The sequence below is a fragment of the Phyllobates terribilis genome, unplaced genomic scaffold (genome assembly GCF_046119375.1).
Source record: "Phyllobates terribilis strain yellow unplaced genomic scaffold, ASM4611937v1 Scaffold_8__6_contigs__length_399053987, whole genome shotgun sequence".
Taxonomy (NCBI): domain Eukaryota; kingdom Metazoa; phylum Chordata; class Amphibia; order Anura; family Dendrobatidae; genus Phyllobates; species Phyllobates terribilis.
In genome coordinates, this window is record NW_027362768.1 from 80,992,896 (window position 1) to 81,017,632 (window position 24,737).

General features: G+C 50.9%; 1 protein-coding gene across 2 annotated transcripts in view; it reads left to right on the forward strand.

Annotated features, from left to right (window-relative positions):
- The window catches only part of LRRC39 (leucine rich repeat containing 39), a 75,703-nt gene that overhangs the window by 44,115 nt on the left and 6,851 nt on the right, over positions 1-24,737 (forward strand). For both annotated transcript variants that reach the window (XM_073643050.1, XM_073643051.1), the window contains exon 8: positions 18,568-18,710. In XM_073643050.1, the coding sequence (XP_073499151.1) occupies positions 18,568-18,710 (143 nt within the window). The remainder of the gene's footprint in view (positions 1-18,567; positions 18,711-24,737) is intronic.

Consider the following 24,737-nt stretch of genomic DNA (forward strand, 5'->3'; position numbering starts at 1 on the left):
ATTTCTCCTGAACACGCTGATACCCCATATGTGGAGGCAAATTACTGTTTGGGCACATGGCAGGGTTTGAAAGGGAAGGAGCGCCATTTGACTTTTTGAATGTAAAATTTGTTTGAATAATTAGCAGATGCCATGTCGCATTTGGGGAGCCCCTAATGTGCCTAAACAGTGGAAACCCCCCACAAGTGCCACCATTTTGGAAACTAGACCCCTTAGGGAACTTATCTAGATGTGTGGTGAGCACCTTGAACCCCAAAGTGCTTCACAGAAGTTTATAATATTGAGCTGTAAAAATAAAATTTTCACATTTTTCCCACAAAAACGTTTTTCATCCCTTAATTTTGCATTATCATAAGGGCAATAGGATAAATTGCTCCATGAAATTTGTTGTGCAATTTCTCCTGAACACGCTGATACCCCATATGCGGAGGCAAACCACTGTTTGGGCGCACGGCAGGGTTTGAAAGGGAAGGAGCGCCATTTGACTTTTTGAATGTAAAATTTGTTTGAATAATTAGCGGACGCCATGTTGCATTTGGGGAGCCCCTGATGTGCCTAAACAGTGGAAACCCCCCACAAGTGCCACCATTTTGGAAACTAGACCCCTTAGGGAACTTATCTAGATATGTGGTGAGCACCTTGCACCCCCAGCTGCTTCACAGAAGTTTATAATATTGAGCCATAAAAATAAAATTTTCACATTTTTCCCACAAAAAATGTTTTTCATTCCCTAATTTTGCATTATCATAAGGGTAACAGGATAAATTGCACCATGAAATTTGTTGTGCAATTTCTCCTGAGTACGCCAATACCCCATATGTGGGGGAAAACCACTGCTTTGGTGTACAGCAGGATTCGGAAGAGAAAGGAGCGCTATGTTGGCTGGGATAGGTTGCAGACACCATGTCACATTTGAAGAGTCACTGACATGCCGAAACAGCAGAAACCCCCACAAGTGACCCCATTTTGTAAACTACACTTCTCAAGGAATTCATCTAGGGAAGTAGTGAGTATTTTTTCATTTTTAAATTTATTCCATTGGGCAGTGAAAAAAGCATAATTATATTTTTACCACAAAAAAATATTTTCCCCTCAGATTTTACATTTTCACACAGGGCAATGGGTAAAAATGGTGCCGAAATGTGTCACACAATTTCTTCTAAAAGTGGCAATACCCCATATGTGGCTGTATCGTACCGCTCAGACATACGGCGAGATCTGGGGGGAACGGAGTGCTATTTGACAATTGGAGAACAAATTATTGTAGATTAGGCATTTGGATTTGGGAGCACAAAATTTTCTGAATTTCTTTTGGTGGGCAAGGGCCATTTCGCTTTTCCAGAGCCTTTCTGCTACCAGTAACTTGGAAGTCCCTTATATTTTTAACAGATGACGGACCTGAGTGGGGACTAGCTTTTTTTGAGGACTGAGTTGAAGCTTTTATTGGGAACATTTTACGTAACATTTATCCGGCGCTCTAGGCTGAGCACTTACATCGGGGTTTCCATCTAAATTTCCAAGTGATGTAATTCAGATGAAACCCCTGCGGGATCCATTCACTGTAATGAGGCAGCAGAGTTACTCTGGACTCCGTCTGGCCTCTGTTTAGCGGTGTCCTTTTTTTCAGAAGTGCACAAAACTGTGGCCAACCGCACTTTTATGCACGCCTAAAACAAATGACACCGTGGGATCACAGGCCAGACGGCATCCACAGTGGCCTATATCTACCTCATTACAGGGAATCTTCCGTCATGGGTTCCGGCTGAATCACATATTTCAGAGATTTACACGGAAACTCTGGTGTAAGTGCTCAGCGCAGAGAGCAGGATAAATGTGAGCAGAGCGTTAAACTAGAAGAAGAGGGGATGGGAAGAAAAACGCCGGACACGAACATGCAACCAGAGAACATACTAATGAAAGATATGAAGTGTGACAAAGAAGGTCCAAGACAAGATACTTGGAAGGGAGGTAAGAAAATTTCTAATACAATCCACAGGGAGAAGATTGGAACAAAACAAAATCGTGTAAACTGCGTGCTAGCAAATGCCAGGAGCCTGACAAACAAGATGGATGAACTGGAAGCAGAAATATCTACAGGTAACTGTGACATAGTGGGAATAACCGAGACATGGTTAGATGAAAGCTATGACTGGGCAGTTAACTTACAGGGATACAGTCTGTTAGAAGGGATCGAAGAAATCGGAAAGGGGGTGGAGTCTGTCTATATGTAAAGACGTGTCTAAAGCCTACAATATGGGAGGATGTATGGGAGGAAAATGAGGAGGTCGAGTCCTTATGGGTGGAGATACATGGGGCAAAAAACAATAATAAAATTATCATAGGAGTCTGTTATAAACCACCAAATATAGCAGAAGCCACGGAAAGTCTATTAATGAGACAAATAGACGAAGTAGCAAAAAATAACGAGGTGATTATTATGGGGGACTTCAACTACCCCGATATAGACTGGGAAACCGAAAGCTGTAGATCTCAGAAAGGAAACAGGTTTCTGTCAATTATCAAAGACAATTATTTGTCACAACTTGTGCAGGAACCAACTAGAGGGACGGCCCTTTTAGACTTAATATTAACTAACAGGCCAGACAGAATAACTGAGGTGCAGGTCGGGGGGCACCTGGGAAATAGTGACCACAACATTATACAATTCCACATGTGCTTCAGTAGGGTGCCCAGCAAGGGAGTCACAAAAACACTGAACTTCAGGAGGGCAAAGTTTGATCAGCTAAGAGATGCCCTTCACCTTATAGACTGGGATAGTATCTTTAGTAATAGGAGCACAGATAGAAAATGGGAAATTTTCAAAACAGTCCTACATAGTCACTGTAGAAGGTACATACCTTATGGGAATAAAAGGGCTAGGAATAGGAGGAAGCCAATGTGGCTAAATAAGGACGTCAAGAGGGCAGTGAAAAACAAAAAAAGGGCTTTCAGTAAACTTAAACAAGAAGGCAGCGAGGAAGCGCTAATATCTTATAGGGAAAAAAACAAAATCTGTAAGAAACAAATAAGAATAGCAAAGGAGGAGACAGAGAGACTAATTGCCAAGGAAAGTAAAACGAATCCCAAACTGTTCTTTAACTATATAAACAGTAAAAGGATTAAAACTGATGGCGTTGGCCCATAGAAAAATAACCTGGGTAAAATCATAGAGGGCGATGAGGGTAAAGCAAACCTACTCAATAGCTTCTTCTCCACTGTTTTCACAAAAGAAAACAATTTATCGGAGGAAATGCAGAGTGATAAAGTAAACCCTCCGCTAAATATCACCCACCTAACCCAGGAGGAAGTTCAGAAACGCCTAAATAATATCAAAATAGTCAAGTCACCAGGCCCAGATGACATACACCCCCGGGTACTAAAAGAATTAAGTAATGTGATAGACAGACCGCTGTATCTTATATTCAAGCACTCTTTATGGACAGGGACTGTCCCACTAGACTGGCGCCAAGCAAATGTGGTACCAATATTCAAAAAGGGGTCTAAAAGTGACCCTGGGAACTATAGACCAGTAAGCTTAACGTCTGTTGTGGGTAAATTGTTTGAAGGATTTCTTAGAGATGCTATTGTAGAATATCTTAATGATAATAACTGTCTAACTCCATATCAACATGGATTCATGAGGGATCGCTCCTGCCAAGCAAACCTGATGGTCTTCTACGAGGAGGTGAGCTCACAGCTGGACCGGGGAGAGTCAGTGGATGTTGTATACCTTGACTTCTCCAAAGCGTTTGATACCATGCCACACAAAAGGTTGGTATATAAAATGAGAATGCTTGGTCTGGGGGATAATGTGTGCAAGTGGGTAAATAGCTGGCTGAGTGATAGAAAGCAGAGGGTGGTTATCAATGGAGTAAGCTCAGGGTGTGTCCGGGTTACTAGCGGGGTGCCTCAAGGGTCTGTCTTGGGCCCTATATTATTTAATATATTTATTAATGATCTAGTGGAAGGGTTGCATAGTAAAATAGCAATATTTGCAGATGATACTAAACTTTGTAAAGTAGTTAATACAGATGAAGATAGGGCACAGCTACAGGAGGATTTAGATAAATTGGGGAGTTGGGCCAAAAAATGGCAAATGGGGTTCAATGCCGATAAATGTAAGGTCATGCACATGGGAAAGAAAAACAGCAGTCACCCATACATATTAAATGGGAAACCGTTGGGGAAATCTGACATGGAGAAGGACCTGGGCATCTTGGTTAATAGCAAATTAAATTGGAGTGCCCAATGTCAGGCAGCAGCTGCGAAGGCAAATAGAGTCATGGCATGCATCAGAAGAGGAATAGGGGCATATGATGAGAACATTGTTCTTCCTCTGTATAAAGCGCTGGTAAGGTCGCACTTAGAATATTGTGCACAGTTCTGGGCTCCGGTGCTCAGGAAAGACATATTGGAGCTAGAGAGGGTACAAAGGAGGGCGACTAAGGTAATAAAGGGAATGGAGGGACTACAATACCCAGAGAGGTTGTCAAAATTAGGCCTATTTACATTGGAAAAGAGAAGGCTTAGGGGAGACCTCATAAACATGTATAAATACATCAGGGGGCAGTACAGAGATCTCTCCCATGACCTGTTTATACCAAGGATGGTGACAAAGACGAGAGGGCACACTATGCGTCTGGAGGAAAGGAGGTTCCTGCACCAGCATAGAAGGGGATTCTTTACGGTCAGAGCCGTGAGACTCTGGAACTCTCTGGGAGAGGAAGTGGTGATGTCCAACTCACTCAATGAGTTCAAGAGAGGCCTGGACGCCTTTCTTGAGAACAATAAAATTACATCTTATGCTGAGTGATAGTTAATTAATCCAGGGATTTAATCTGACTGCCAGATTGGTGTCGGGAATTGAATTTTTCCTCAATGATGTAAATTGGCCTATACCGCATGTTTTTTTTTTGCCTTCCCCTGGATCAACGCTGCGGAATAGCTGCAGTGCACAAGAAATAGGCTGAACTGGATGGACGCTTGTCTTTTTTTGGCCTTATAAACTATGTAACTATATGTAACTATATGTAACTATGAGCCTTACTGCGATCTTTGGGAGACATAATAAACAAATCAGTAGCAGGTGAAGAATTGGTTTTATTTATTTTTTACGCCGTTCCTCGTGTGATATAACCGATTAGATTACTTTATTCTTCGGGTCGGTGCGATTACTGAGATACCAGATTTATATCGGGTTTTTATGACTGACAGCTGTCACACACTAAGAGACGCTTTTTTTTTGCAAAATCTAGTTTTTGCATCGCCATATTTTGAGAGCTATAATTTTTCCATATTTCGGCCGACAGAGTCATGTGACGGCTTGTTTTTTTGTGGGACGAGTTGACATTTTTATTGGTACCATTTTTGGGTACGTGACATTTTTTGATCGCTTTCTATTCCATTTTTTGGGAGGTAAAATTAACAAAAACCAACAATTCAGGAATTGTTTTTTGAGTTTTTTTTTTTATGCCATTCTGCGTGTGGTAAAAGTGATCAGGCAGCGTTATTCTTCGGGTCAGTACGTTTACAGCGATACTACACTTACTGTATATTTTTTTTATGTTTTGGCGCTTTAACACAATAAAACAATTTTATAGAAAAAATATTTTTTTTGCATTGCTTTATTCTGAGCGCTATATCTTTTTTATTTTTCGGCTGATGGAGCTGTATCGCGGCTTTTTTTTTGCGAAACAAGATGACGTTTTCAGCGGTACCATTTTTATTTCCATTTTGCTTTTTGATCGCATTTTTTTCCACTTTTTGTTTGGCGATATGATGAAAAAGCATATTTTTTGCTCCGTTTTTTATTTATTTTTATTACGGTGTGCACAGAAGGAGTTAATTAGTGTGACAGTTTTATAGATCGGGTTGTTTCGAACGCGGCGATACCAAATATGTGTACTTTTTTTGGTTTTGCATAAATATACGGATTTATTGGTTTAATATTTTATTTATTTATTTTTATTTATTTTGTGATTTTTTTTTTAACAGTTTAAAAACATTTTTTTAACTTTTTTTTTACTTAGTCCCTGTATGGGACATTAATTTTTATTTTTCTGATCACTGATCTCATGTAATGTAATAGACATGTATTACATTACATGAGATCTTTGCTGACTGTTTCACAGTCAGTGTGTCCTGCCAGGCTTCAGCTGCAGGCTGAGCCAGGCAGGACACCATATATGGCAGATCTGGAGGCGGTCATGTGACCTCCAGCTGCCATAGCAACGCCAGGTCCTGGAAGGTATCAAGGGTCGTCGGAGAGGTAAGTAAGACGACCCCCTCTCCTCTGTCTATCTTCTATATGCCGCGATCACTATAGATCGCGACATATAGAACATAGCAAAGGGTTAACATCATTGGGACCTGATCCAATCAGGTCCCGATGATGTCCCCTGTCAGAGCTAACGCTCTGCACCGGAATTGCAGCGCTTGCAGGACCCTGGGCGTCCTGAGCGCTGCGAGACCACCCACCGTTTTTAAACGTCGGCGCTGCACAGAGCCCAGCAAGCGCCGACGTTTATCTACAGTGGGCGGTTGGGAACTGTTTAAACAGACTAATCAAGTGTTGATATGTGATGTGATTAAGGAATTCGCACAGCTGCAAAACAAATATGGGTTACCTCCCTCTGAATTCTATAAATACTTAGAATTTAGGCACGCATATCGGGCGTAAGGCATTGTTCTGGAAGGACGGGTACCCCGAAACTCAATAATACAGAGAATAGCTAATCTACACAGTTCTCGAGGACTGATCTCATTACTTTATAACATTCTCTTAGACATTATATTGACAAACCAGCCTATACGAGCAAAAGAGAAATGGGAGAGTGTAATGGGACCCATAGAGGAAAATCACTGGTCAGATATACTGGAAAGAGTTCCACAGCTGTCTTTAAGTGAATCCCATAGACTGTCCCATATATACACTACCGTTCAAAAGTTTGGGGTCATTTAGAAATGTCATTATTTTTTAAAGAAAAGCACATTTTTTTTCAATGAAGTTAATATTAAATGAATCAGAAATACACTCTATACATTGTTAATGTGGTAAATTACTATTCTAGCTGCAAACGTCTTGTTTTTATTGCAATATCTACATAGGTGTATAGAGGCCCATTTCCAACAACCACCACTCCAGTGTTTTAATGGTACATTGTGTTTGCTGACTGTGTAAGAAGGCTAATGGATGTTTAGAAAACCTTAGAAAACCCTTGCACAGGTATGTTAGCCCAGCTGAAAATGGTTTGGCGGATTTGAGAAGCTATAAAATTGACCTTCCTTTGAGCTAGTTGAGAATCTGGAGCATTACATTTGTTTGTTCTATGAAACTCTCAAAATAGCCAGAAAAAGAGAACTTTCATGTGAAACTCGACAGTCTATTCTTGTTCTTAGAAATGAAGGCTATTCCATGCGAGAAGTTGCCAAGAAACTGAAGATTTCCTACAACGGTGTGTACTACTTCCTTCAGAGGAGAGCACAAACAGGCTCTAACCAGAGTAGAAAGAGAAGTGGGAGGCCCCGCTGCACAATTGAGCAACAAGACAAGTACATTAGAGTCTCTAGTTTGAGAAATCGACGCCTCACAGCTCCTCAACTGTCAGCTTCATTAAATAGTACACGCAAAACGCTAGTGTCAACGTCTACAGTGAAGAGGCGACTTCGGGATGCTGGCCTTCAGGGCAAAGTGGCAAAGAAAAAGCCATATCTGAGACTGGCTAATAAAAGGAAAAGATTAATATGGGCAAATGAACACAGACATTGGACAGAGGAAGATTGGAAAAAAGTTTTATGGACAGACGAATCAAAGTTTGAAGTGTTTGGAACACACAGAAGAACATTTGTGAGATGCAGAACAACTGAAAAGATGCTGGAAGAGTGCCTGATCCCATCTGTCAAGCATGGTGGAGGTAATGTGATGGTCTGGGGTTGCTTTCGTGCTGGTAAAATGGGAGATTTGTATAAGGTAAATGGGATTTTGAAAAAGGAAGGCTATCACTCCATTTTGCAACACCATGCCATACCCTGCGGACAGCGCTTGATTGGAGCCAATTTCATCCTACAACAGGACAATGACCCAAAGCACACCTCCAAATTATGCATGAACTATTTAGGGAAGAAGCAGGCAGCTGGTATTCTATCGGTAATGGAGTGGCCAGAGCAGTCACCAGATCTCAACCCCATTGAGCTGTTGTGGGAGCAGCTTGACCGTATGGTACGCAAAAAGTGCCCATCAAGCCAATCCAACTTGTGGGACGGGCTTCAGGAAGCATGGGGTGAAATTTCTCAAGATTACATCAGCAAATTAACAGCTAGAATGCCAAAGGTCTGCAATGCGGTAATTGCTGCAAAGGGAGCATTCTGTGACGAAAGCAAAGTATGAAGGAGAAAATTATTCTTTCTAATAAAAATCATTATTTCTAACCTTGTCAATGTCTGGACTATATTTTCTATTCATTTTGCAACTCATTTGATAAATAAAAGTATGAGTTTTCATGGAAAACACAAACCCAAACTTTTGAACGATGGTGTATGTGATACACCAGGTATACAGGACACCTCAATTCTTATTTAACATAGGATTTCGTTCAAGTCCCCACTGTCCTAGATGCAAAACTAACATACCAGATATGCTTCATATGATGTGGAACTGTCCTAACCTGGTGTCCTTTTGGAAGAGTGTTGTAGCAATGATTAACAGGGTTTATTCAATTGATGTAGAGCTTTCACCATTAGTGTGTATACTGGGATATGTTGAAGATCGGACTATTGATGAGTACGGCAAAATTGCAGCGGGACGTATGTTATATATGGCAAGAAAATTGATAGCCCAAAAATGGATATCAGATCAGGAGCCTATGATATCAGAATTTGTTGTATTGATAAAGTTAACTGGCTAGTAAATCTGTAAAGAGGCATATAACTAAAAAGAGATGCTATCTCTAAATTTGACAAGATATGGGGTCTATGGATTGATGGTTCTGGTGTTACATCTAGGGAAGATTTCGCCTCGGCTTGCTTTGAGTGACGTTTATATGATGCCTCAAATTAAACTTCGTTGAAAATAAAAATGTTATCAGTACTTCCACAAGTTATATGTAATTGGATTGACTATTGTTACTGTAACGGGTCTGGGAGGCGGAACCTCTGAGCTACTATACAAGGGGGCGGTCCTTGTAAGGGAGCGGGTGGCGACCAGGGAAGACGGGCAGGCAGTCACAGCAGGTGACCGGGACAGTCTCTGGGTGAACGGACAGGAGGTCACGACAAGTGACCGGGGCAGTCTCTGGATGAACGGGCAGGAGGTCACGGCAAGTGACCGGGGCAGTCTCTGGATGAACGGGCAGGAGGTCACGGCAAGTGACCGGGGCAGTCTCTGGGTAAAGGGTTGGTACGACCTGTGACGGCTGAGCCTCCAGGTAGGCTAGCAGGCAGATGGTAGACGTGAGCTCCCAGGTGAGCAGGCGAGAGTCTCTGGATAAGCGGGTGGTCACAGCATGTGACGGCGGAGCCTCCAGGTAGACCAACAGACAGGCAGCAGATGAGCGCTCCCAGGTGAGCGGGCAGGAGTCTCTGGACAGGCGGGTGGTCACAGCACGTGACGGCGGAGCCTCCAGGTAGACTAGCAGACAGGCAGCAGATGAGTGCTCCCAGGTGAGCGGGCAGGAGTCTCTGGACAGGCGGGTGGTCACAGCACGTGACGGCGGAGCCTCCAGGTAGGCTAGCAGGCAGGTAGCAGATGAGTGCTCCCAGGTGAGCGGGCAGGAGTCTCTGGACAGGCGGGTGGTCACAGCACGTGACGGCGGAGCCTCCAGGTAGACTAGCAGACAGGCAGCAGATGAGTGCTCCCAGGTGAGCGGGCAGGAGTCTCTGGACAGGCGGGTGGTCACAGCACGTGACGGCGGAGCCTCCAGGTAGGCTAGCAGGCAGGTAGCAGATGTGCGCTCCCAGGTGAGCGGGCAAGCTGGTCCATAGACAGACTGACAGGAGTTGGAGGGCAGACCGTTGGACCTCAGGCTAGCAGGCAGGTAGCAGAAGTGCGCTCCCAGGTAAGTGGGCAAGCTGGTCCTTAGACAGACCGTCGGACCTCAGGCTAGCAGGCAGGTAAGCGGAATATCAGGCAGGAATCAGACAGCAAACTGGCAGGAATCTGGCAGGTAACTGGCAACGGGACCTGAGGGCTGAAGCAGAGTAGTGAACAGTGCAACAACATTGCTCAGGCACCTCCATTTTGGAGGAGGTACCTTATATATGGTGAAGTCCTCCGGCCATTGGCCGGGGACTCCTTAGGACGGCGCGCGCGGCCCCTTTAAGAGGGAGGGAGCACGCGCGCGCGCGCCCTAAGCACAGTGCCCGGGAAGGAGCGCGCGCTGCCAGCAGAGCGGGAGGAGGACGCCGGGCTCGGAGCAGAGGGGTGAGGGGAACAGCGTCCCTGCCTAGCAGAGGGCAGGGACGCCGGCGCTACAGTACCCCCCCCTTTAGGCCCCCCCTTTTTTAGGCCAGAGAGAAATTTAGCTAGGATGAGAGGGGCATGGATGTTCTCCCGGGGCTCCCACGTTCTCTCTTCAGGACCAAACCCCTTCCAATCTACTAGAAAAAAGGTCTTCCCTCTTACCCTTTTGGTGGCCAGAATGTTCTCTACCTCAAATTCGTTTTCAGCGGAAACCGGAGCAGGAGGCGTACCTGTAGACTTGGAAAAAGAGTTAAGTACCACAGGTTTGAGGAGAGATACATGGAAGGAGTTAGGGATCCGCAAGTTGGCCGGGAGTTTCAATTTATAGGCCACCGGGTTGATCTGACTGATGACCTCCAGAGGACCGATGAACCGAGGCCCTAACTTATAGGAAGGAATCTTGAGCCGGACATACTTGGACGAGAGCCAGACCTTATCCCCTGGACGGAATTGAGGAGGATCCAGACGTTTTTTGTCAGCATGTCTTTTCATACGCTCGGATGACAGAAGGAGTGCGGACCGGGTGCTCTCCCATATGGAGGAAAATTTGTTAACAAGAGATTCCGCAGCCGGATTGTCCACCGAGGTGGAGACGGGAAATGGGATCCGAGGATGCTGACCGAAGACAACAAAAAACGGGGATTTGGAGGAAGATTCGCTCTCGTGATTGTTGTAAGAAAATTTGGCCCATGGCAGGAGATCCACCCAGTCTGAATGGTGGGCATTAACGAAGTGCCGGAGGTAACTGGTCAGGTTCTGATTGATCCGCTCCACTTAACCATTAGACTGTGGGTGGAAGCGGAGAAGTCCAGGGTGACGTCTAGCAGTTTACAAGTGTCTCTCCAGAAGCGTGAGGGGAACTGTACCCCACGATCCGACACTATGTGGAGGGGCAGTCCATGAAGACGGAAGATGTGGCGGATAAAGTCTTTAGCCAGCTCGGGTGCAGACGGGAGGCCTGGCAGGGGAACGAAATGAGCCATCTTAGAAAAGCGGTCAGCGACCACCCAAATGACCGTACAACCGGCAGAGACGGGGAGATCAGTTATAAAGTCCATTGCTATATGCTGCCAGGGGGCAGCAGGTACTGGGAGCGGAAGGAGGCGACCGGCTGGCAGATGTCTCGGAACCTTGTTGCGGGCGCAGGACACACAGGCAGAAACAAAGTCTATTACGTCCTTGTGCAGGGTAGGCCACCAGTAGTGCCGGGTAATAAGCTGGAGGGTCTTTTTCTGACCGGCGTGGCCAGCTAGTTTAGACGAGTGACCCCAGTGTAGGATCTTCTCCCGATCAGGTACTGATACGAACGTCTTACCGGGAGGGAGAAGATTTAGACTCACGGGAGCCACCTGCATTACTCTGGCGGGATCGATGATGTGTTTCGGTTCCTCCTCGAGATTAGACACCAGAAAGGATCGGGACAAGGCGTCCGTCTTGATGTTTTTGTCAGCCGGGCGAAAATGAAGAATAAAATCAAAGCGAGCAAAAAACAAGGACCACCGAGCTTGGCGCGGGTTAAGTCTCTGGGCATGCTGGAGGTAAACCAAGTTCTTGTGGTTAGTGTAAATTATTACCGGGTGAAGAGCCCCTTCGAGCAGGTAACGCCACTCCTCCAATGCCAACTTGATGGCCAATAACTCTCGATCTCCTATGGAATAGTTGCGCTCAGAAGAGGAGAAGAGTTTGGAGAAGAAGCCACAAGTTACCATTCTCCCGGAAGATGATTTTTGGGTAAGTACCGCTCCGGCTCCAGAGGAGGAGGCGTCAACCTCCAGGAAGAACTGCTTGTTGCCATCTGGGCGATGCAGCACCGGGGCGGAAGAGAAGGCCTGTTTTAAGGAAAGAAAGGCCTCCTCTGCTTCGGGCGGCCACTCTCTGGGATTAGTGCCCTTACGGGTGAGCGCGGAAATTGGGGCAGTCCGGGAAGAGAAGTGCGGTATGAAGAGGCGGTAGTAGTTGGCGAAGCCCAGGAACCGCTGAATGGCCTTCAACCCCTCCGGTCGGGGCCATTTCTCGATGGCAGACAGTTTCTCTGGATCCATTCGTAGGCCGGTCTGAGAAATAATGTAGCCCAAAAACGGAAGCGAGGTCTGCTCAAAGAGGCACTTCTCATATTTAGCGAAGAGGTGATTCTGCCTGAGCCTGAGCAGGACCTGACGAACATCCCTCCGGTGAGTCTGGAGATCCGGAGAGAAGACCAAGATGTCGTCCAGGTACACCACTACGCAGGAGTAGAGAAGGTCCCGGAAGATGTCATTGACCAACTCTTGAAAGACGGCAGGAGCATTACAGAGACCAAAGGGCATTACCAGATATTCATAGTGGCCGTCCCGGGTGTTGAATGCAGTCTTCCATTCATCCCCTTGACGGATACGGACCAGGTTGTACGCCCCACGGAGGTCCAGTTTGGTGAAGATTCTAGCCCCCCTCAGATGATCAAATAATTCTGGAATGAGCGGAAGGGGGTACTTATTCTTCACCGTGATCTGGTTAAGGCCTCTATAGTCTATACAGGGACGGAGAGAGCCGTCCTTCTTTTTTACGAAAAAGAAGCCTGCTCCCGCCGGGGAGGTAGATTTCCGGATGAATCCCCTGGCCCAATTCTCCTCAATATATTCGGACATCGACCGGGTCTCAGCAGCGGACAATGGGTAAATACGCCCACGGGGAGGCGTAGTACCGGGTAACAGGTCGATAGGACAGTCGTATGGTCTATGAGGGGGTAATGTCTCTTCCTCCTTTTTATTAAAGACATCAGCAAATGACCAATAGGGAATCGGAAGTCCAGGTAGATTAGTTGGGGTAGGAGAAGGACGGGCGGGATGAACAGGAACCAAACAAGTCTTATGACAGTCCTGTCCCCAGCGAAGGACTTCTCCGGTCTGCCAGTCAAGCACGGGTGCATGTCTCTGGAGCCAAGGTAGACCTAGTAAGAGGGCGTGAGAGAGTCCAGGCAGAACATGAAAAGAGATGCTCTCAGAATGCAGCATTCCCACCTGCAGAGTTATGGATTCGGTGATGAGTTGGATGGGACGTGGTAAGAGGCCCCCATCCACAGCAGCGACAGATAATGGTATAGCCAGAGGTTTGGTGGGAATGCAGTATTTTTCTACCAGGGCCTGTGAAATAAGATTCCCGGCCGCTCCAGAGTCAAGTTGGGCTAGTTCGAAATAACGATTCTCCCCACAGATAATTGAGACTGACAGCAGCAGAGATGGAGAGGATTTATTCTTGTCTAGGTCGACCTCTCTGAGCGAACCTAGACACAGGCGTTTCCCGACCTCTCCGGGCAGGTACGGATCCGGTGCTCCTTACTGCCACAGTAGAAGCAGCTCCCCTCGGCACGGCGTAAGTCCTGCCGGGTTTTGACCATCTTGGTCTGGTCGACCTGCATAGGCTCAGGAGAGTGTACCTGGGGAGAAACGGAGGGAGTGACGGGTTTCTGAAAAGTAGGAGCTAGACGTGGAAACCTCCTCTCACGGGTGACTTCTTTGGCACGCTCCTGGAACCGTAGGTCAATTCGGGTGGCAAGAGTTATTAGGTCATCGAGAGTGGTAGGAATGTCTCGACCGGCGAGTTCATCTTTAATACGGCCGGACAGACCCTCCCAGAAGACAGATACCAGAGCGTCGTTATCCCAGGCCAGCTCCGAGGCAAGGGTACGGAACAGTATGGCATATTGGCCCACGGTGAGACTTCCCTGACGGAGGCGTAGCAGAGATGATGCGGATGAGGTCTTCCGTCCGGGTTCGTCGAAGACTCTCCGGAAAGCGGTGAGAAAGGCAGGCAAGTCGGACACCAGGGGGTCTCCTCTCTCCCATAGAGGATTTAGCCAGGCCAGGGCCTCCCCGGTGAGATGGGACATGATGAAGGCAATTTTGGCCCGGTCGGAGTTAAACTGGTGGGACAGGAGTTCAAAGTGCAGGGTGCACTGATTTATAAAGCCCCGAGCCTGAGCGGAGTCGCCTCCGAAGCGAGGAGGTGCAGAAAGCCGGGGTCCGGGGTAGGATACCATAGTATTGGTGGGCAGCGGAGCTGCCGGATTGCGAGTCATGGCACGGGCGGTGGTTGCTGGTGGAGCAGTCAGAGTGTCCAGGCGACAATTGACATTCCGCAGGTGACCCAGGATGGACTCCTGTTGGGACCTCTGACGGGACAGTTCATGACACAGGTCCGAGAGTGAGGGAGCTTGGGTGCCACCGTGTTCCATGGCCCGAGCAAACTGTAACGGGTCTGGGAGGCGGAACCTCTGAGCTACTATACAAGGGGGCGGTCCTTGTAAGGGAGCGGGTGGCGACCAGGGAAGACGGGCAGGCAGTCACAGCAGGTGACCGGGACAGTCTCTGGGTGAACGGACAGGAGGTCACGGCAAGTGACCGGGGCAGTCTCTGGATGAACGGGCAGGAGGTCACGGCAAGTGACCGGGGCAGTCTCTGGATGAACGGGCAGGAGGTCACGGCAAGTGACCGGGGCAGTCTCTGGGTAAAGGGTTGGTACGACCTGTGACGGCTGAGCCTCCAGGTAGGCTAGCAGGCAGATGGTAGACGTGAGCTCCCAGGTGAGCAGGCGAGAGTCTCTGGATAAGCGGGTGGTCACAGCATGTGACGGCGGAGCCTCCAGGTAGACCAACAGACAGGCAGCAGATGAGTGCTCCCAGGTGAGCGGGCAGGAGTCTCTGGACAGGCGGGTGGTCACAGCACGTGACGGCGGAGCCTCCAGGTAGACTAGCAGACAGGCAGCAGATGAGCGCTCCCAGGTGAGCGGGCAGGAGTCTCTGGACAGGCGGGTGGTCACAGCACGTGACGGCGGAGCCTCCAGGTAGGCTAGCAGGCAGGTAGCAGATGTGCGCTCCCAGGTGAGCGGGCAAGCTGGTCCATAGACAGACTGACAGGAGTTGGAGGGCAGACCGTCGGACCTCAGGCTAGCAGGCAGGTAGCAGAAGTGTGCTCCCAGGTGAGCGGGCAAGCTGGTCCTTAGACAGACTGACCGGAGTCGGTAGGCAGACCGTCGGACCTCAGGCTAGCAGGCAGGTAAGCGGAATATCAGGCAGGAATCGGACAGCAAACTGGCAGGAATCTGGCAGGTAACTGGCAATGGGACCTGAGGGCTGAAGCAGAGTAGTGAACAGTGCAACAACATTGCTCGGGCACCTCCATTTTGGAGGAGGTGCCTTATATATGGTGAAGTCCTCCGGCCATTGGCCGGGGACTCCTTAGGACGGCGCGCGCGGCCCCTTTAAGAGGGAGGGAGCGCGCGCGCGCCCTAAGCACAGTGGCCAGGAAGGAGCGCGCGCTGCCAGCAGAGCGGGAGGAGGACGCCGGGCTCGGAGCAGAGGGGTGAGGGGAACAGCGTCCCTGCCTAGCAGAGGGCAGGGACGCCGGCGCTACAGTTACTATGTTCAAATATTTGTTCATCTAATTATGTTGGTTTTGCAGAGCCAGGATGGATAAATAACTCATGTTTAATGCTTCTTAAGGTTGGGGGGTGTAGAACTGTGTTTCTCCAATGTTTGTTTGGTTGTTGTTGTTTTTATTTATTTTTACCTTTGTGAAAATCTTTATAAGGCTATGTGCCCACAATGCAGAAATGCTCAGGATTTTTTCCTGAGCGTTTCTGCATCTCGCTGACAGAAAAAAACGCATGCGGATTGTACATGCGGATTGTACATGCATTTTCCTGCCAGGGACATGCGGAAATGGAGCGGTTACCCACTGACATTTCCGCATGCGGATTGACAAGCGCTTTCCAAGCGATTAGCATTACTTGGAAAGTGCTTGTGACAACTTGGTCACACTATATAAATCCATGCAACCAGCACAGATTTATATAGTGTGACCCGAGAGAGTGGTAGAAATAAAAAAATAAATATATACTTACCCTCCGATGGCCCCCGGTGTCCTGCTCACTCCGTTCTCCCTTGCCGGCAACAGGGAATTGAAAGACCTGCCGACGTCAGCGTCACGTGATCCGTCACATGACTCTGACGTCAGCGCAGGTCCTTCAACTCACTGCAAAGTTCCGGGAACCAAGCAGGAGCGGTGCGCGGGCCGACAGAAGGTAAGTATACATTTATTTTTTATTTTATTATTTTTTTACAGATTTTTTAATGGTACCTGGCTGTGGAGGAGAGTCTCCTGTCCTCCACACCCGGGTACCACCAGCACATTAGAACGCTTGGATTACGCATCTACATATACAGTGATGCGTAATCCATGCGGTCTAATGCAAGTCAATGGCGGCGAAGACACAGCACTTCCGCAAAATAATTGGTAGTGCTGCGTTTTTTTCCGCAATGATAATCTGCAGCGGAAATTTCCGCAGCATGTGCACAGCACATGCGGATTATCATTGGGGAACATTGCTGCCCTTCTACCATGCGTTTTTAATGCGTTTTTAATGCGTTTCCGCAGCTGCAAAAATGCTGCGGAAACGCATTAAAAACGCATCGTGTGCACACAGCCTAAACATCAATAAAAAGCATTTGATTTAAAAAAAAGAAATATGTTTACTTAGAAAATTGGTGATGTTCTTACAGCGGGCGAAAAATTATTGAACACAATTCTCCAAACTTCATTTTCTAACCTTTGTAAAAACGACATCTGGTATCAGGATTAGGGTTGAGCAAGTATGTTCTGTCCGAGTATGCTCGGGCCGAGCTCCGAGTATTTATAGCTGCTCGGTGATAAGGTTGAATCGCTCCCGTGTGCATGATTTGCGACTGTTTGACAGCTTTATTACATGTGAGGAATGTGTAAGAAATAGACATTCCTCCCATGTAATAAAACTGTCAAACAGTTGCAAATCATGCACACGGGAGCGATTCAAACATATCACCGAGCAGCTATAAATACTCGGAGCTCGGCCCGAGCATACTCGGCAAAAGGGTTAATAGAACATACTCGCTCAACACTAATCAGGATGTTTGCCATATATTTATGCCTGCTGCTCATCTAGTAAAGAAAACGAGTCCCATGATTTATGCGGTCCGCACCACGGACAGAATGACTCACACTGGCTCCCTCATTACAATCATGCGTGTTTTACTCTCAAACGCTGCGGCAATTCAGAGAAAGACAGAGTTCAGCATGTGACTGCGGTTAGTGACTAGTTGCAGAGGTACTGTATGTCCCCACCAACTTCTTCCCACCTGCTCAGCTGGACTGACAGGTCACGCACTGTGATAACAGGGATAGACCTGCCATTCTAGCGGAGCAGGCACAGACATACAGTACCTCCACAACTAGTCACCTTGCTCCTGGCCACTTTTACAATTAATGCCGCTAAGTTTCAGAGCAAAACATATATTTTTTAATTAGAGGTCCAGAGTCAGATACAATGAGGGCTCATCTTAAACAAACGGGTTAAGGCAAAGGCATAGTCAGGTTACAGTCCGAGGTAAGAATTCCAGGAAGGTAGCACATCAAGACAAAGGGGCAAGGCAAACAGATGGTCAAAGGCAAGGTCCAAGGTCGGGCAGCAATGATCAGATACAGGAACAGAGTACAGAGCAAGCGCACAACACATGAGGTAAGCTATAATTGGCACTTATTGGAGGCAGAGAGGTAGCTAAATAGCCAGGTAATCACTCGAATAGCAGACACATGGAGGAAGCCCCAGCATGCCCCAGCCCTGATTGGATGGCTAAACTGTCACTCAACACATTGACAGCTTAGCACTTCCCAGCCTCTGATTGGACTGCTGAGCTGTCCATCATCATACTGACAGCTTAGCATGCCCCTGTCCTAGTTTGGACGGCAGAACTGTCACTCACTGCGTCCAGACACACTGATAGGCGAAATTGTGACACTGGTATCAGAAGTGATCATGTCCTGTTCACAATTTACATGACCGCTGCAGACGATCACTGGCTTCAGCGGCCTGGTACAGCACATGCAAACATAATGGCAGAAGTTTGGGATTAGCGGCAGCGGTAAAATATGGAATGTGCAAGCAGGGATGACCTGAACAACGGAGCTGGACTTAAAGAGTAAGTAATGCTTGTTTCATTGTTTTATAACAATTTCTACTTTTGCAAAATCCTGAAAAAAAAAACCTTACGAGATAAATATCCAGACTTGGTAGTATTACTTATTAATTTTATATTCTAACAGGTTTGTAAACTTCCGAGATAATCCTCTGGAGCTGAAAGTTTCACTACCCCCGAGTGAAGATGAAGAGGACGAGGAGAGAGAGCAGTTTGGATTGCAGTTCATGCATGCCTATATACAAGAAAGCAGAAATGGTGGGGGAACAGGTAAGGTCTAAGGTAACAGGCGTCAGCGTCAGTGACCATATTAAACTCTGTGCCGCTGTATCTACACATTATTAAATCAAAGAGAACTTCTCTATGCGGAAATGTGAAAGATGTTACCAGGGCTGCATAGTGACTCAGTGGTTAGCACTGCAGCCTTGCTGCACTGGGGTCCTGGGTTCAAATCCCACCAAGGACAACATCTGCAAGGAGTTTGTATGTTCTCCCCGTGTTTGCATGGGTTTCCTCCGGTTTCCTCCCACACTACAAAGACATACTGATAGGGAATGGAGATTGTGAGCCCCAATGGGGACAGGGCCGATAATGTCTGTAAATTGTCTGAATTGTAAAGTGCTGTGGAATATGTTGGCGCTATATAAATAAAAAGATTGTTCTAAAAGATTATTAGTTGTATAGTAAATGGGATGTCAAAGAGCCGACATTTTCATAAACCCTGTAGCCGGTGTCATAACCTTGCACGGAGGCTTTCTGCTGGTGCCGCATGGAGGCGTACTGCTGGTGGGGCATGGAGGCATACTGCTGTTGGGGCACGGAGGCCTACTGCTGGTGCCGTGCGGAGGCGTACTGCTGGTATAGCACAGAGGCGTACTGCTGGTGGGGAACGGAGGCCTACTGCTTGTGCCGCATGGAGGCGTACTGCTGGTGGGGCATGGAGGCATACTGCTGGTGCCGCACGGAGGCATACTGCTGGTGCCGCACGGAGGCATACTGCTGGTGCGGAGGCATACTGCTGGTGCCGCACGGAGGCGTACTGCTGGTGCCGCACGAAGGCGTACTGCTGGTGCGGAGGTGTACTGCTGGTGCCACACGTACTGCTGGTATAGCACAAAGGCATACTGCTGGTGCGGAGGCATACTGCTGGTGGGGCACGGAGGCCTACTGCTGGTGCCGCATGGAGGCGTACTGCTGGTGCGGAGGCGTACTGCTGGTGCCGCATGGAGGCGTACTGCTGGTGCCGCACGGAGGCATACTGCTGGTGCGGAGGCGTACTGCTGGTGCCGCACGGAAGCGTTCTGCTGGTGCCGCACGGAGGCATACTGCTGGTGCCGCACGTACTGCTGGTGCCGCATGGAGGCGTACTGCTGGTGCCGCACTGAGGCATACTGCTGGTGCGGAGGCATACTGCTGGTGGGGCACGGAGGCCTACTGCTTGTGCCGCATGGAGGCGTACTGCTGGTGTAGCACGGAGGCGTACTGCTGGTGGGGCATGGAGGCATACTGCTGGTGCCGCACTGAGGCATACTGCTGGTGCGGAGGCATACTGCTGGTGGGGCACGGAGGCCTACTGCTTGTGCCGCATGGAGGCGTACTGCTGGTGTAGCACGGAGGCGTACTGCTGGTGGGGCATGGAGGCATACTGCTGGTGCCGCATGGAGGCATACTGCTGGTGCCGCACGTACTGCTGGTGCCGCACGTACTGCTGGTGCCGCATGGAGGCGTACTGCTGGTGCCGCACTGAGGCATACTGCTGGTGCGGAGGCATACTGCTGGTGCCGCACGGAGGCGTACTTCTGGTGCCGCACGAAGGCGTACTGCTGGTGCCGCACGGAGGCATACTGCTGGTGCGGAGGTGTACTGCTGGTGCCACATGTACTGCTGGTATAGCACAAAGGCATACTGCTGGTGCAGAGGCGTACTGCTGGTGTAGCACGGAGGCCTACTGCTGGTGCAGCATGGAGGCCTACTGCTGGTGCCGCATGGAGGCCTACTGCTGGTGCCGCATGGAGGCGTACTGCTGGTGCGGAGGCGTACTGCTGGTGCCGCACGTACTGCTGGTGCCGCATGGAGGCGTACTGCTGGTGCCGCACGGAGGCATACTGCTGGTGCGGAGGCGTACTGCTGGTGCCGCACGGAAGCGTTCTGCTGGTGCCGCACGGAGGCATACTGCTGGTGCGGAGGCGTACTGCTGGTGCCGCACGTACTGCTGGTATAGCACAAAGGCATACTGCTGGTATAGCACGGAGGCATACTGCTGGTGTGGCACGGAGGCATACTGCTGGTGGGGCACGGAGGCCTACTGCTTGTGCCGCATGGAGGCGTACTGCTGGTGTAGCACGGAGGCGTACTGCTGGTGCCGTGCGGAGGCGTACTGCTGGTGCCGCACGTACTGCTGGTATAACACGGAGGCATACTGCAGGTGTAGAGGCGTACTGCTGGGGTAGCACGGAGGCATACTGCTGGTGTGGCACGGAGGCATACTGCTGGTGGGGCACGGAGGCCTACTGCTTGTGCCGCATGGAGGCGTACTGCTGGTGTAGCACGGAGGCGTACTGCTGGTGTAGTACGGAGACGTACTGCTGGTGGGGCATGGAGGCCTACTGCTGGTGCTGCATGGAGGCATACTGCTGGTGCGGAGGCGTACTGCTGGTGCCGCACGTACTGCTGGTATAGCACAGAGGCATACTGCTGGTGCAGAGGCGTACTGCTGGTATAGCACGGAGGCATACTGCTGGTGTGGCACGGAGGCATACTGCTGGTGGGGCACGGAGGCCTACTGCTTGTGCTGCATGGAGGCGTACTGCTGGTGTAGCACAGAGGCGTACTGCTGGTGTAGCACGGAGGCCTACTGCTGGTGGGGCACGGAGGCATACTGCTGGTGCGGAGGCATACTGCTGGTGCCGTACGTACTGCTGGTGCCGCATGGAGGCATACTGCTGGTGCTGCACGGAGGCATACTGCTGGTGCTGCACGGAGGCATACTGCTGGTGCCGCACTGAGGCATACTGCTGGTGCCGAGGCGTACTGCTGGTGCCGCACGGAGTCGTACTGCTGGTGCCGCACGAAGGCGTACTGCTGGTGCCGCACGGAGGCGTACTGCTGGTGCGGAGGTGTACTGCTGGTGCCACACGTACTGCTGGTATAGCACAAAGGCATACTGCTGGTGCAGAGGCATACTGCTGGTGTAGCACGGAGGCATACTGCTGGTGTGGCACGGAGGCATACTGCTGGTGGGGCACGGAGGCCTACTGCTTGTGCCGCATGGAGGCGTACTGCTGGTGTAGCACGGAGGCGTACTGCTGGTGGGGCATGGAGGCATACTGCTGTTGGGGCACGGAGGCCTACTGCTGGTGCCGCATGGAGGCATACTGCTGGTGCGGAGGCATACTGCTGGTGCCGTGCGTACTGCTGGTGCCGCATGGAGGCGTACTGCTGGTGCCGCACGGAGGCATACTGCTGGTGCGGAGGCGTACTGCTGGTGCCGCACGGAGTCGTACTGCTGGTGCCGCACGAAGGCGTACTGCTGGTGCCGCACGGAGGTGTACTGCTGGTGCCACACATACTGCTGGTATAGCACAAAGGCATACTGCTGGTGTAGCACGGAGGCGTACTGCTGGTGTGGCACGGAGGCATACTGCTGGTGTGGCACGGAGGCATACTGCTGGTGTGGCACGGAGGCATACTGCTGGTGGGGTACGGAGGCCTTCTGCTGGTGCCGCATGGAGGCGTACTGCTGGTGGGGCATGGAGGCATACTGCTGGTGGGGCATGGAGGCTTACTGCTGGTGGGGCACGGAGGCCTACTGCTGGTGCCGCATGGAGGCGTACTGCTGGTGTAGCACGGAGGCATACTGCTGGTGGGGCACGGAGGCATACTGCTGGTGTGGCATGGAGGCATACTGCTGGTGTGGCACGGAGGCATACTGCTGGTGGGGCACGGAGGCCTACTGCTGGTGGGGCATGGAGGCGTACTGCTGGTGGGGCATGGAGGCGTACTGCTGGTGGGGCATGGAGGCGTACTGCTGGTGGGGCATGGAGGCGTACTGCTGGTGCCGCACGGAGGCGTACTGCTGGTGCCGCACGGAGGCGTACTGCTGGTGCCGCACGGAGGCATACTGCTGGTGCGAGGCGTACTGCTGGTGCCGCACATACTGCTTGTATAGCACAAAGGCATACTGCTGGTGCAGAGGCGTACTGCTGGTGGGGCACGGAGGCATACTGCTGGTGGGGCACGGAGGCCTACTGATGGTGCCGCATGGAGACGTACTGCTGGTGCCGCACGTACTGCTGGTGCCGCATGGAGGCGTACTGCTGGTGCTGCACGGAGGTGTTTTGCTGGTGCCGCACGGAGTCATACTGCTGGTATAGCACAAAGGCATACTGCTGGTGCGGAGGTGTACTGCCGGTGTAGCACGGAGGCATACTGCTGGTGTGGAGGAGTACTGCTTGTGCCGCACGCACTGCTGGTGCGGCACGAAGGCGTACTGCTGGTGCGGCAAGGAGGCCTACTGCTGGTGCGGCACGGAGGCGTACTGCTGGTGCCGCACGTACTGCTGGTGGGGCACGGAGGCATACTGCTGGTGCCACACGTACTGCTGGTGCCACACAGAGGCGTACTGCTGGTGCCGCATGGAGGTGTACTGCTGGTGGGGTACGGAGGCGTACTGCCGGTGCGGAGGCGTACTGCCGGTGTGGAGGCATACTGCTGGTGCCGCACGTACTGCTGGTGCCGCACGGAGGCGTACTGCTGGTGCGGAGGCATACTGCTGGTACCGCACGGAGGCGTACTGCTGGTACCGCACGGAGGCGTACTGCTGGTGTAGCACGGAGGCATACTGCTGGTGGGGCACGGAGGCATACTGCTGGTGTGGCACGGAGGCATACTGCTGGTGGGGCACGGAGGCCTACTGCTGGTGCCGCATGGAGGCGTACTGCTGGTGGGGCATGGAGGCATACTGCTGGTGGGGCACGGAGGCCTACTGCTGGTGCCGCATGGAGGCATACTGCTGGTGCGGAGGCGTACTGCTGGTGCCGCATGGAGGCGTACTGCTGGTGCTGCACGGAGGCATACTGCTGGTGCGGAGGCGTACTGCTGGTGCTGCACGGAAGCGTACTGCTGGTGCCGTACGGAGGCATACTGCTGGTGCGGAGGCGTACTGCTGGTATAGCACAAAGGCATACTGCTGGTGCAGAGGCGTACTGCTGGTGGGGCACGGAGGCATACTGCTGGTGGGGCATGGAGGCCTACTGCTGGTGCCGCATGGAGGCGTACTGCTGGTGCCGCATGGAGGTGTACTGCTGGTGCCGCATGGAGGCGTACTGCTGGTGCGGAGGCATACTGCTGGTGCTGCACGGAGGCGTTTTGCTGGTGCCGCACGGAGGCGTACTGCTGGTGGGGCACGGAGGCATACTGCTGGTGGGGCACGGAGGCGTACTGCTGGTGGGGCACGAAGGCGTACTGCTGGTGTAGCACGGAGGCATACTGCTGGTGGGGCACGGAGGCATACTGCTGGTGTGGCACGGAGGCATACTGCTGGTGTGGCATGGAGGCATACTGCTGGTGTGGCACGGAGGCATACTGCTGGTGGGGCACGGAGGTCTACTGCTGGTGCCGCATGGAGGCGTACTGCTGGTGGGGCATGGAGGCATACTGCTGGTGGGGCACGGAGGCCTACTGCTGGTGCCGCATGGAGGCATACTGCTGGTGCGGAGGCGTACTGCTGGTGCTGCACGGAGGCATACTGCTGGTGCGGCACGGAGGCATACTGCTGGTGGGGCACGGAGGCGTACTGCTGGTGGGGCACGGAGGCGTACTGCTGGTGGGGCACGAAGGCGTACTGCTGGTGTAGCACGAAGGCGTACTGCTGGTGTAGCACGGAGGCGTACTGCTGGTGGGGCACGGAGGCATACTGCTGGTGGGGCACGGAGGCATACTGCTGGTGTGGCACGGAGGCATACTGCTGGTGTGGCATGGAGGCATACTGCTGGTGTGGCACGGAGGCATACTGCTGGTGGGGCACGGAGGCCTACTGCTGGTGCCGCATGGAGGCGTACTGCTGGTGGGGCATGGAGGCATACTGCTGGTGGGGCACGGAGGCCTACTGCTAGTGCCGCATGGAGGCATACTGCTGGTGCGGAGGAGTACTGCTGGTGCCGCATGGAGGCGTACTGCTGGTGCTGCACGGAGGCATACTGCTGGTGCGGAGGCGTACTGCTGGTGCTGCACGGAGGCGTACTGCTGGTGCCGTACGGAGGCATACTGCTGGTGCGGAGGCGTACTGCTGGTGCCGGA